This window comes from Fistularia commersonii, chromosome 7 (genome assembly GCF_037954325.1).
Source record: "Fistularia commersonii isolate RoL2024-O1a breed Wild chromosome 7, RoL_Fcom_v1.0, whole genome shotgun sequence".
Taxonomy (NCBI): Eukaryota; Metazoa; Chordata; class Actinopteri; order Syngnathiformes; family Fistulariidae; genus Fistularia; species Fistularia commersonii.
This window is the reverse complement of record NC_141290.1, coordinates 14040233-14053938: the sequence shown is the minus strand read 5'-3', so window position 1 is coordinate 14053938 and position 13706 is coordinate 14040233. Positions and strand designations below refer to the sequence as shown.

The 13706-nt window shown below is 41.3% G+C and overlaps 1 protein-coding gene across 2 annotated transcripts in view; it reads right to left on the bottom strand.

Annotated features, from left to right (window-relative positions):
- Positions 1-13706, bottom strand: part of magi3b (membrane associated guanylate kinase, WW and PDZ domain containing 3b) — a 162108-nt gene that overhangs the window by 47191 nt on the left and 101211 nt on the right. For both annotated transcript variants that reach the window (XM_086149941.1, XM_086149942.1), the window contains exon 2: positions 1263-1379. In XM_086149941.1, coding sequence (XP_086006067.1) covers positions 1263-1379 — 117 coding nt within the window. The remainder of the gene's footprint in view (positions 1-1262; positions 1380-13706) is intronic.

Sequence of the window (13706 nt, the reverse complement as noted above, 5' to 3'; positions counted from 1 at the left end):
TGGTAACGCAATGACACGTATGTTTGATGCCATCAACTGCTGATCATGTGAATGCCGCATTAACAGTAATCTTCCTTTACAACATAAAAATACCTTTTCGCATGAAAAGAAAAATGAGTGCCAAGGCCGAAGTCAGTGGGATAGCTCTGAAAGGAATTGTTTTGGGGGATTTTTGCTTCTTGAATTTTGCGATTGTTTTAAGCACGGTATGGTTTCTATCCGCTAACACAGGGAGGGAGGGATTTATGACCTGCACTGCAGCCGGTCACAATGGGGGTGATTGAGATCCCCTTCGGGAGCTGTTGCACCATCAATCCTTTCAAAGAGTCTTTGGTAGGAGCAGAAAGATAGTAGCAAATGTGGGGAAAAAAATGAGCCTTTCAAAGACAATTTATGCTCATTTTTTAAATTTGCCAAATAACCTACTTTGCTGCAGCCCACGCAAATCATAATCAGGATATTAATCAGCACCTTTACTGTACTATCAGCATAATTTTAGTCACTTTAAGGGTTTCACTTAAAAGATTAGAGCGTACGATATGCAGATGTTATCTAACGGTGTCTGCTAAAACTGTTATGAACCCCCAGCCCGTTCTTTCCTATATTATAATAATATGGTGCATTCTAACAACCATTTCCAAACACAACAGCTTTTGCAAAGCTTCAGAAATGGATATGTATTCTCACTGAGTACCAATAACTGTAACTCTGGAAATGAATAAAGCGGCTACATGGGTTGCTCTTTAGTCAACCACTGTACCTGCAATATTATCTCTACTCCAGAACTGCATTCAGCGAGGAATAATAGCTGCATATGGCCTCGGCTGAGCGGCAGCGGAGAGAACGTAGGTTTATTTAGGGAACACATGTGACTTTGATCAGGGAGATGATGGCGGTGCCAAAGCAAATAAGTTGCTCCGAGGGTACAGAGATGTCCTTGGTTGGGTTACTATGGCGACATTTGGGTTTTCGTGTGACAGATCAGTGAGAGGATGCTTTGAAAAACAAAATAAAAAGGAGTCTGTGCTTGCTGTTGAGTGTGGTTTGTGTATAGAGCACTGTGTAGAAAAAGAAATACTTTAGTGGTTCTAGTGGCTTCTATTTGGGTGACCCGCCTCGTTTTTTTCCCCAGAAGGTGCTTGAGATAAAAGCATACATGCTGTAAAAGTAGGATATGTTTCTAGCTCTCCTTATGCTTAAAGGTGTTTTAGAGTGCAGTGAATGAGGGTTATGTGCTGTAGGCTGAAGCCTCATGTACTTACAAGGGATGGTGCGTAGGTAGAGGTTGTCCCGAATGATCTGCTGAAGCTTGTGGTCCAGGGAACCCTTCTGAAACTGCAGGCTGAGGTAGTGGCGCAAATCTGTGTTCAATACTTTACCTGTAACAAGAGGCAGAGGCAGGAAGGGTCAATAAAAAAACAGCGGTTCTCTCTCAAAGGGCTTCACATTCAAAGGGAAAACAAATATAAATGGTGTCACTGGATCGAACTGTTTGTCCACTCAACCAAACAGGTTACTCTTTTATAGAACACTATGTAAGTGCTTTCACGGAAACCAAGTTTTTCTTAAGTTATTTCTGATTTTTTTTTTTTAAGTCTTTAGATAATCGGAAAGTTTCATACATTTCTTGTTTATGGATTTTTGTTAACTGCAAACATTCTTTGAAAACGAAGATAAGATATGAATCTTTTTCAGTGGTAAGTAAAAAAAAAGAGATGCTCAACATAAATGCAGTATTTTTGCCTTTTAATTTCAATTAATTGTAAAGCCTTTATGGGGGACATCGAATGGGCCATGTTCTGTGCCTCCATTGTCAAGGTGGCAGATCAGAGCTGCGGCCATAATGTGGTCGGTGCCTGTCGGGGCGGAAACCCTCGAACCCGCCTGTGGACCACAGCAGTGAGGCATATTGTCAAACTGAAGGCCTGTCTGGCCTGTGGTGCTCTGGAGGCAACTTACAGGTGCCTGCAGGCCAAGCGGCATGCGACTTTGGTGGTTGTAAAAGCAAAAACTCAGCCATTTAAGGAGTTTGGGGAGACCATGGAGAATGAGTTCTGGTGGGCATTGAGGAGATTCTGGTTGACCATCCAGCGGCTCAGGAGGGGGAATCAGTGCTCCATCAACACTGTGTACAGTGGGAGCATGGCGCTACTGATCTCAACTTGAGACATTGTAGATCGGTGATAGAAATACTTCCAAGACCTCCTCAACCCCGTTGAAACACCTTCCAATGAGGAAGCAGAGTCTGGGGACTCTTCTCACACTTCACACTTACTCTCGGGGCTGGGATTGCTGAAGCAGTCAAAAAGCTCTTCAGTAGCAGGGCCCCGGGGGTGGATGAGGTCCGCCCTGGGTTCCTCAAGGCTCTGGATACTGTAGGGCTGTCTTGGCTGACACACCTCTGCCGCATTGCGTGGATGTCGGGGACAGTGCCACTGGACTGGCAGACGAGGGTGGTGATCCCACTTTTTAAAAAGGGGGATCAGAGGATGCCCTCCAACAACAGGAGGTTCACACTTCTCACCCTTCTTGGTAAGGTCTATTCACTGGTGCTGGAGAAGAGGTTCCGTCAGGTCATTGAACCTCGGATCTAGGAGGAGCAGTGTGGTTTTCTTCCTGGTTGTGGAACAGTGGACCAGCTCTATACCCTCGGCAGTGACCTCGAGGGGGCATGGGAGTTTGCCCAACTAGTCTACATGAATTTGTGAATCTTGAGGAGTTCAAGCATCTCTTGGTCTTGTTGACGAGTGAGGAGAGGATGGAACATTAGAACGACAGGCGGATCGGTGTGACATCTGCAGTGATGTGGGCTCTGTACCGATCTGTCATGGTGAGGAGGCTGAGCCAGAAGGCGAAGCTCTCAATTTACCGGTTGATCTTCGTTCCCACCTTCACCTGTGGTCATGAGCTGTGGGTAGTGACCGAAAGAACAAGATCGCGGATACAAGCGTCCAAAATGAGTTTTCTCTGGGGGTTGGCCGGACTCTCCCTTAGAGATAGGGTGAGAAGTTTGGTCATCCAGGAGAAGCTCTGATTAGAGTCGCTGCTTCTTTGCATAGAGAGGAGTCAGATGAGGTGGCTCGGGCATCTGGTCAGGATGCCTCCTGGACGCCTTCCGGGGGAGGTATTCAGAGCATGTCCATCTGGGGGGAGACCACGGGGAACACCCAGGACATACTGGAGAGACTATGTCTCCGGGCTGGCCTGGGAACACCTTCGGGTCCCTGCAGAGGAGCTGGACCATGAGGCGGGGGAGAGGGAGGTCTGGGATCTGGGTCTGCTGCCCCCGCAACCTGACTCCAGATAAGTGTTGGAAGATGGATGAATGGATGGATGGTTGTAAAGCCTTTGCCGTCCAAAGCAGTCAATTACAGCGTAAAAACCATCAGTGTAATGAGAAAATCATTCCCATGAGGTTCTTCTTTCCCGTTCTTCTTTTTGCCAACTGTGTGCACCAAAGTTAGCCATAATCACCTCCCGACTGTATGAAGCCAAATGAATGAATTCCTTTGGAGTACTTCAGATGAACTTGAAACCAAGTATTGACGATACCTAATTTGTTGAAAAAAACCTTTCCAAAACCATTCCCGTTATTTCACACCTTTCTTGATTTAACCAATTAATCTGTTTCATCACTTGGAAGAGTGCAGAAGAATGCAGAATAAATTACGGCAACCTCATCTCAATCAATAATAACTGACATATAGAATTCAGCATTTTAAGAACATGATCAAGCCTGTAAACACTTGAATTGTAAAAAAAAGAGTATCCCAGTATTACAATGTAGAATCATTTTTGTGATGATTTAGCCCAAAGATTCACTTGAGATGAAACAGCATTTTGCGTACTGACTCTACCCAAAGAATGCCAGTGGTCATTTATTTAACGCACAAAAACTGAAAAGTGATGGTGACAGTTGATCTTGCCTATATAATTTCTATTAGTGTTGCATCATTGTAGCACCCTGCTATTCGTATACTGTAAGATCCACAGATTTGAAAACGTCTATCAAAAGGACAATGAGCAAATTGGGAAATCTGTTCTGTCCTTTTAGTAACACATCAAACTTGGGAGTTTGTTGTTTTGCCTTTATTAACTAATTATGCACAGCGGCGCAGTGCTTGGCTCTTCAGCCTTACATTAAGAAGGTTTAATTCCAACATGGGGCCTTTCTATTGGGAATCTGCACGCTCTCACCTTGTCCATGTGGGTTTCCTCTAGGTTCTCCGGTTTACTACCACAATCCAAAAACACACAGGAGGTTCACTGGAAACCCTAAATTGCATATCTCTATATGATATGTGAATGAGAGAGTACCATATATGGCCCTGGAACTGACTGGCAACCAGTCCAGGGTGAACCCCACCTCTTGCCCAATTACAATTACTTGCCCAAATTAATGAATGAAGTGAAATTATTCCACTATATTTTTTAACCTTGAACTAATGATTTTTTGTTGTTCTGACATTGAACATTGTAGTGCTATACGGGTGTTCAAGCCACGTCTACAATTTCTCAACTTTATCACCAACCACACCCTGTCCCAAAACTAAATAAACCAGTCCCTCGATGACCTGACGTATCTATAGAACATCATCTATGAATAATGAATTAAGTTATGAGAAAATGTCATCTCTGAGTAATGATCAAAAAAAAAAAAAAAAAACTCAGCAATAGGCAATAGCAATAGGCAATAGAATGTCTTGCATTACGTAGTTGACTTAGGGATTTGAGTTTCCACTTGGAAGTGGTCCAAACTGACTTTTGAAGGACACAGAGCTGATCTTTTGTTTTGATAAATGTCTTGTAATTTGGTGTCAAGAAGTATTTGTGATTTACAATTTTTCCGAAAGACCGGCCAGACATAGTTTGATCTGTCAGTGTGCACATCTCAACAGATACCATCAATTCAAATCTCCAAATGGCCATTATTTGAATATACACATGCCAGAAGTCTACGATGTTACAGCTTCTTCCAAAACAGAACAAATCTAACTGGCCTACAGCAAGAGGGACCATCTGCTTCTTGGTTAGCCATTTCCGAGTCAAAAGAGGCTCAATGCATTCTGGGAAAGTTTTAATTTGTCTGCTGCTCCAGACCTCAGGGAATTACCAGGAAGACACTGGGTTGAGCTGAATTCATTGTCAATATTTAAATCCTTCAGAGAGGGAGGTGCTCCTCACATGATCACACCTGATCGTCTTCACAGCTTCCTGCAAGCCTCCAGAACTTCCCACCAACGTTGCGCAATGCCACAAACCTGATTATGAGGCATCGCGGATTCTCATAAGAAAATTTGAAAAGATTCGCCTTTGCTCATAACTCCCAGAAGCCTTTGTAAAAACAAAAGGAAGTTCATGCAAAGTTTGAGGCAAAAGCTTTGGAAGACTTCTGACTTGTCATGCACAAGCAGAGAAAAAGTTGCTCTCTGAAATAACATGATGAGGAGTTTGGAAAACAGGAAGAGATCTTCGGTGTCTGTCTGCCCTCGGCTTCAGCGTGAGCCGTGTCTCTTGACAGAGGGGAGAGAGCGAGCTTTGAAAGAGTTTGCTTCAGAGAAATAATCACCCCCCCCCATTTCTCTCCCCTGTTTTCTCTCCGCCTCCCTTTGCCTGCCGATTGCGCACTGAGACCAAAGTTGAACAGCACGGCTCTCGTCTGCATGGCGATGAATACGAATCAGCAGGACTAAAGATGGGATCTTGCTACTGTAGATGTACTGTATGTGCTAATAAAGAGGGAAGATGCATTAGACTATGAATGGCTGATAGAATAATGATTAGCTGTGGGAATATATCAGCAGGCTTTCTCAACACTCAGATCCTCTCTTCCTCCTCCACTTGCAGCGAAAAAAAACAAAAAAACCTACTCAGGTTGTTATTCTGACATCAATCCTATTATTTTGGGTTGTAAATGAGCTTGTGCCCCATGTTTTGGCGAGTGTTGTTGACTAACAGCAAAATGTCTCTTATGTCAACGGGCCCCACTGCCATCTGATGCCGCTTTAGGAGCCGTCATCCCAACGGGCTCGACTTTTCCAAATAAAGGATGCTCTCGCTCCATCTGCCTCTCCAGAGAGGGCTTCATCACAGCTGGTCAAGCAGACAAACAGACTGAGACTGAGGAACCGAGGCCCTATCTGGCATCTCCATCTCCAAAATGTCCCAAAATACCCTTTTGTGTTCAATTGCAGTTTGCTCACAAACTGGGATTGGTCAAATCCCCCTGTTTGAAGTACAGCTTTTCCATATGCTTTCTGAAGGCCATTGAATCTTATGGGGATTTAACAAAGTCGGCTTTGAGTTGGATAAAAAAACAAACAAACAAAAAAACAGAAGAAAAACACCATCTTGGACCCACAATAAACAAATATTTAACCTCACAAACATCAGTCTGCTCTTTTATATGAACTAGATATATTCAGTTATATTCAAAATGGATGGAGGCCTTTGCTGTGGACGTTAATTACAAGAACAATGTCCCTGAGTTTTAGTATAAGGACAAAAGAATGCTACAAAGTTGGTCAAGAAGTTTTAAAAAGACATTTTCTTACTTGTTTGGTAAATGTAAGATTTCCGTAAACACACAGCAATTAAAAAAAAAAAAGAGCAATGATTATTTCCCATTATCTCTGTATTTAGGGTGAAAATAACATTTAAGCACAACAAAATATACAGCAATTACTTCTTGTGCTGCGGCATTGATGGCTTTCAGTCATCAAGGACATGGCCATTTGTTATCGAACTTTATCGTGGTAACTGGACTTTCTGGTATATAACTGTTGAGGACAGGGTGGGTTCAAACGGGGTTTGTTATGCTAATGTGTGCATTTGTTGCCTGGGGGAACTCACCCGAGTTGTACTTTGAATAGGATTCAACTTCCATCTCAGGTGAGCTCTCCCAGACTTTTACCTTTGTTTCACAAACAATATATACACAAAGAACTGAAGAAGCTTCTCGGGTGAGAGCTAAAACATTTTCAAGGTGAGAAACGTCCAGATGCCCCAATGAGATCTTTTGACAACAGCAAATTCTGTCGACCCCTTCGGTACAGGAAGCATCATAACAAATTTTAATGTTGATTATCATCTATTTATATATCTGGCATATAACTTGACAGATGTGACCTTTAAACAGCGTGACACAAGACTAAAGCTTGAGAAAATGAATTGAAAGTCTAAAACACAGCCCCCTTTGAACACAGGGAATAAAATATGGAATATATGACTGTGCAAATGTTTTCTATTTGATAAGATAAACTGTTTATGTAATTAAAGTCTGACTTCCCCTTTTTCCAAGTCAACCACATTTCTTATTGAGTGTTAGATGAGAGTAGTTGTAGGAAAACTTGTAATTGATTCTATTTGTAGCTTCGACTCTTACTATTAACATGCTCAATGGCAGCATTTAAGATTCTGCCAATAAAAGGGCATCATTTAACACTGGAGAGCCCAGCAATTCAACTGGCCGAACCCGCAGGAAACATCATTTTCTTTTTGCCTTTTCTATTTTTTCCAGTATATTTTCCATGGTACTATTTTTTTGAATTAGACTGCAAATCAATGAGGTCATTGGCCTTTAAATCCGATTGTTACTGTGCACATCATGTGGCCTTGTGTTTTTTCCCTTTTCTTTTTCTTTTTCGTTCTTTTTTTTAAGCATGATCCAATCACAAATGCCGTTGCTCTTCTTGATGAACCCTTGAGTACCGGCTCAAACTCTAATGATGAAACCCTCCTTCATGATGAAATAATGAAGCGTTCTGATGAAGCGTTTTCTGTATCCCTTTTTTTTCTTCCGCCAAACTCCCTCATGTAAATTTATGCCCTATGCAATCACTAGCCAGCGGTCTTCAGCGGCGTATGTTTGTTAGTCTTTGGAGTGAAACTACCAGGTGTGAAACTGACTGTTCACTGAGTGACATTCAAGCAGACATGCTTAGTCACACATCACAGGCCAAATAAAAAAACAAATGAGCACAAGGATACGTACAAAAAAACAGGACAGCCACACACATGCATTTCTGTGATCTGTTGTTGCGGTACAAGTACAATGCAATACAGTGTGGTCTTTGTGGCTTCCTGGGCCCTGTCAGAGACTGTTAGCGAAGCTGTCACATCACACAAGTTTCTCATTCCTCCTCCCCACTGATAACACAGCTATTGTAGGAGGCTTCATTTTTTAGTGACAGTAGCTCAATGGGCTCTTTTGTGCCCCATCAAAAAATCCTTGCTTGTGGTGCATTTCTCTAAAATGCAAGCCAGGAAGATGATCATATAGTAACTACTGTCAAACACTATGAATATAATGAGCTGGAGAGTTTGGTACAGACATAACCTCCCTTCCAAATAACATATTTTGTCTCTTTTCTCATTTGGTACTATTCACCATTCATTTCACTCCACTGCTGCAGTCAAAGTAATGGCAGTAAATTGGCCCTAATTTGTTCTCTCTCAATTATATCATGTGTTGTATCAGGCTCCCTCCAATCTGGATGAGAGTAGTCTAATTACTTGGATGGATCCCCTGAAATTTAATTTCTGTTGCTTTATTTTCAGCTCATATTAAATGACAATTGCACAATTCAAGCATGGGTATAATTTTATTGTGGTTTTGGATCTAAATGATTAATAAGGATGGAAAAAAAATGGTAGAAATCAACTTAATTCAGAGCAAGAACGCTATAATTGTGGCATTACAAAGTGAATATCATGTGGCACTGATCAGCGTGCAAATTGGGAAAAGAAAAACATGTCACTGGAATCTTGTGTTGTCAGAAGGCACCGTTGTAAAAGGAAATGAGGGGTAGACTCCAGGAAAGCTCTGCTCGGTGCCTACCGATTGTGAAATAACGGCAGGGAAACTGAGGTTTGAACACAGTGCAATCCTTCGGTGACTCTAATGACACTAATAACTTGCTACACCAGTTGAGAGCACTAATGATGGAAGTGACATCATTGGCCATCACCCAGCAGACGTTAAACTACTCTAAGTTTTCCCCCGAGGCAAAGATTTCTTTCAGCCAAGCAGCGCATAAAGAATCCCTTGTCATGGTGTCTCAAATACACCTTTTATTTTAGTTACTGTCATAACACAGCTGATGGGAGCTTCAGTTACCATGGATATGCTTCTTTAACAGCATCCTTTCTATGCTACTCTGGGCACTAAAAAGACCTGGATAGCTTCTGCGAGAGGGAGAAAAACAATGCAAACTGATGCCGAGTGCAAGGATTTCCATGCTCTAAAAATCTCATGAGAATCAACACTTGTGGGGATGCCAAAAAAAAAAAAACATAGTGCCGCTGAGTTTGATGTTTGATGCAAGTGTTGTGCAGTCTCTGAAGACTGGCTTAAAGCTTCAGTCAGAATCCCATGACAAGCTGTGTATCAGTTAGTAGATTTTCTAAGAATACCAAAGCAAATAGCCCACTTGGACCATTCCAGTTGCAGGTAATAGAAAAGGCCTTAAAGCTATTTTATGTGGCTATTTACTTGGATCAAACTTTAAAGCTAATTTCTAACTCAGCTAGTTTCATGAACCCAGACTCTGGGTGTTCCTCCATATCAGACAAACCTCCTGGGTGGCAAGTCAAACCTTAACAGGGACATTGGAATAAGCAAAGTTTCCCTTGAAATATTTGGTCTTATCTAACTGACCTGGATGACTGAGGATCTACACACATGAATGATATTCCAGACTTGGTGTAGCTAGACACGCTGCACACGTATGAAGTCTGTCCCACGACTAGTGAAACACCACAAGATATTCATGAGGAAAACATTGAAAGAGGCAATTTCAAAGCGTTTTACTCGAGAAAACATTTACCCCATTCACACACACAAACACACACATATACACCCAAACATCAATTGGAGGCAGAACTGCCATGCAACCAGACCATTAGGAGTGTTTGCCTGCAACCTAAGGCTCAGTGTTTTGCCCAAAGACACTTCAACATGTAGAAAGAAGGAGCTGGTAATGGAACACTGATTGGAGGGACACCATACTCTTGCAACTGAACCACAGCTGCATATTATTTTTAAGCCAGTACTATTATTGGTTAGGTTGTTTGAGAATCAGAAAGGCAATACACAGTATATGAAGCGCAGACCCTTAAAAAATAATATTCCACTCTGTAATGCAGTATTTCCTTGATGTTGGCACTCATTTATGAGCTGATCTAGAGGCAGGTAATTTAATCTGAACAGACCTTGATGCGAAAGTGCATTATTATAAAACAGATTATACGCATTGGCGTACTCTCTAATAAATCAGAAAGATGGGAGTCAAGAATGTCGCTCAGGTTTAACAAAACCCAAACTACTCTTTATGATTTGCTCTGGCGTCCTTGTCGTTTTTGCATGAAGTGTGGGGGATGTGACACAAAAGAGCAAGGTCACCCATGAGAATCCTTCGGTGCCGCATTGCCATTTCACCTTGCATCAGCAGCAGCAGAAGTGAAAAAAACACCTCACAAAAGAAAAAGAAAGAAAAGGAAAAAATAAACTCTCAAGAGAAAATATCTGCAGTGTTAGAAGCTGTGCCAGCATCCCCGGTGAAGCGACAGAATGCTAACATCCTCACTTAGACTGACACCTCGCTCAGAAGCCGTAGAAATAGATTAACACTCCAGACTGGATACACAACTCTCTCTTGCACACAAGCACATGTCATGCAACTGTTTGTCTGAAGAGATTGGCTCTGCAAGTTTCACAATCCACCATGTTGTCGTTAAACTGCACACTCTTTCCATGTGAAAAGATTATGTGAGAGCAGAAACACCATCGATATCGAACCAAAAGCACAGCGATTACCAACAGTCAACATTTATTCCTGCTGGGGGTCAATTGTGACGATTTGGCAGTACGTCATTTAATCATCCACAAATAAATTAAGATTACACTTGGATATACTTAATGAACCCCCATGTGGGGAGTTATTTGGTTGCAACGGCAGACAATAATATCAGGGGGAAAATTATAGAAGAGCACAAGGTTATTAAGATGACAGTAATAACAGTAAAACTGAAAAAAAAGGATAAATAAAAAAAGGCAGACCATACATAAAAATTTAACAAAAGTAATTAATTTACATGCAAACCCAGAAAAAAGGTTTAACATGTGTTCCTTAAGAAATTCAGAGTTTATGATAAAATTGTCAAATACTGTGCCACACTATTTCTAACTGAAGTCCCATAGAATTTGAACATTTGGATTTTCTGTACTCCTCCTGACAAACAGCAATACAAAGGGCAACAAAAACATAACCTCCATTTACAGAGGTGCCAATTTCAGGCAACCGGTATGAAAGAAGAGCCAAATAAAGACTGTATTTTTTCAAACCATTATAGCTCCAAATGCAGAGGGATTGTTTCATTTTCTCATTATATTTCTCTGCAGCTGAATTCTGTGTTGCCTCATCCTTTAATGATGTCACTTTTCTTATACAAATGATGTGCATCTTGACGATACATCAGTGCTCATAAGTCAATTTTAGTGGTTTATGTGTGACTGTGCACAGTACCATGAGCTTTCCTTTGGTTTTATCCAGAGCTGCATTCAGGATCCGTTTGCGTTCAGCACTCACCTCAACCACTTTTCAACATTTTATAATATACATATGAACCATCTGTATAAAACTGTATTCAGTGATTGTGGTACGCTCAACTACACTGTCAAACGTCTCAATGAATTTACATCGAGACAGTGAGAGAGAATATAACCCAAATTGAATGTGTTCGTTTGCAGTCTTTTTTTTGCCAAGATAGCTCTTTCCAAACACAGTGAAGTGAGCGTTGGAGCGTTTCACTCTGAGACAACTTTCCCCAGGTACGTGGGAGGTCCTTTGGGTATTCATCATTTCTTACTGTCTGTCACTTAATTAACAATCCTGTGAAAAGTAAGTATGTCATCAGGTCTGGAGTGGTTTGCCGTCAGATGGCTGTAAGAAACAAGTGGGAGATTCTAGCTGATCTGCAGTAGAACAGACAAAAGGTTTAATGTTGGACTAGGAATGTAGTGATTGCAACTTCAGTCCAGCTTGCTACTATACCTTAATTACAACCCTCATCACTGGCATTACCATGACAACACACAAATATGCATCAATACTTGTGAGCAGTGTGTATCACTTCCCCTTTCACAAGCCCTTGTGATGTAATTTTTGGCCACGAAATCAACAAGAAGTCCATTTTATCACAAGAGATTTCAGGGAGAAAGCCCACAAATCAGTTTGATGGCAAAAGGTTTTATGTATTGTAAAGTTAATGGGTATACTTCAACATTATATAGAAGAAGGAAGAGCAATTGTCTTTTGAACCGAACATTCCTGGTTCAATTCCGGGCTCCTCCTAGTGTGTCAAAGTGTTGTTGAGTAAGATACTGAACCCCTAACTGCTCCTTTGGTGGACAGCATGCCAACTGCTCATGGTTCATGCATGATGGGTTAATAGCAGTGAATGAATTTCCCCACAGGGATCAATAAAGGATAAATTATTATTATCAAATAATTGTGTGTTACATGTGCTGCAACCAGCAGACAGATGCCCTGAGAAGCAATGATTGGTTCAAGGACCGCCTTTGACAAAGCCATCGTATCTCAATGTGTTTTCTCGTTGGACATGTTAAGCTACATGGTTTGGGGAGCGTTGGGAGTTTCACCAATGTGGAGACAAGATTTGTGACAATTTCTTACAAGCTGTGTTTAGCTTGAGATGATGACGCATTTCAATTTGACATCTGATCAATTCCCCTCACCATGAATCTTGACTTAGCCCATCAATCTATGTATCTACACTGTGACATATATCACCCTTTCAATCAGCGATGATGTTGAATATTGGATCATTTATATTCTGGAATAGACATAAAATTTAAATGGCAATCAATATGATTAAAATCACCTAAATCACTGGCAAATATGGTAAGAGACAACATTTATTCTATCTCCCAAAACCCTTTTGTTTACCAACAGAAACTCTCTAAAAGCTTATGCAGAAACTAAATATTTCAGGCCAAACCACTGGACAGCATGAGCACATCTTTAAGCAGCATTAACACAGCACGCAGGCTGTAAGGGTGAGCAAACAACCCATAACATTGTGTGTGTGTGTGTGTGTGTGTGTGTGTCCAACAGCACGTTTTCCCCCTCAAACTTTTGTCATTGCCATTTCAAATCTCTCTCCACTGGCAACTGAAAATCTTTTCTCAAACACCCCTTATTAGGTGTGCTACAGATATTACGATCTTGAAGGCAAATGTGATTATGACATTTATAAGACTGGTGTGCAGAATTGCACCAATATTTAATTTTTTTTTCATTACATATGTGATGATTACAATATTGCACAATAACATTTATTGCAGACAAAACACAGGGATCAATTTTATAGTTTCACAGCAAAATGTCATTGTTTGTATTGCCCCTATTCTTCTCAAAATATCTCTTGAATTCCAGGAGGGAGTGTCTTTTAAATGTTACTAGAACTAAAAACTAAACTAAATATTTCAGGCCAAACCACTGGACAGCATGAGCACATCTTTAAGCAGCATTAACACAGCACGCAGACTGTAAGGGTGAGCAAACAACCCATAACACTGTGTGTGTGTGTGTGTGTGTGTGTGTGTGTGTGTGTGTGTGTGTGCCAACTTATGGCACTTTAAGAGCTACTTGACAGATTGTGAATTTGGGCATGTGCCAAAATGT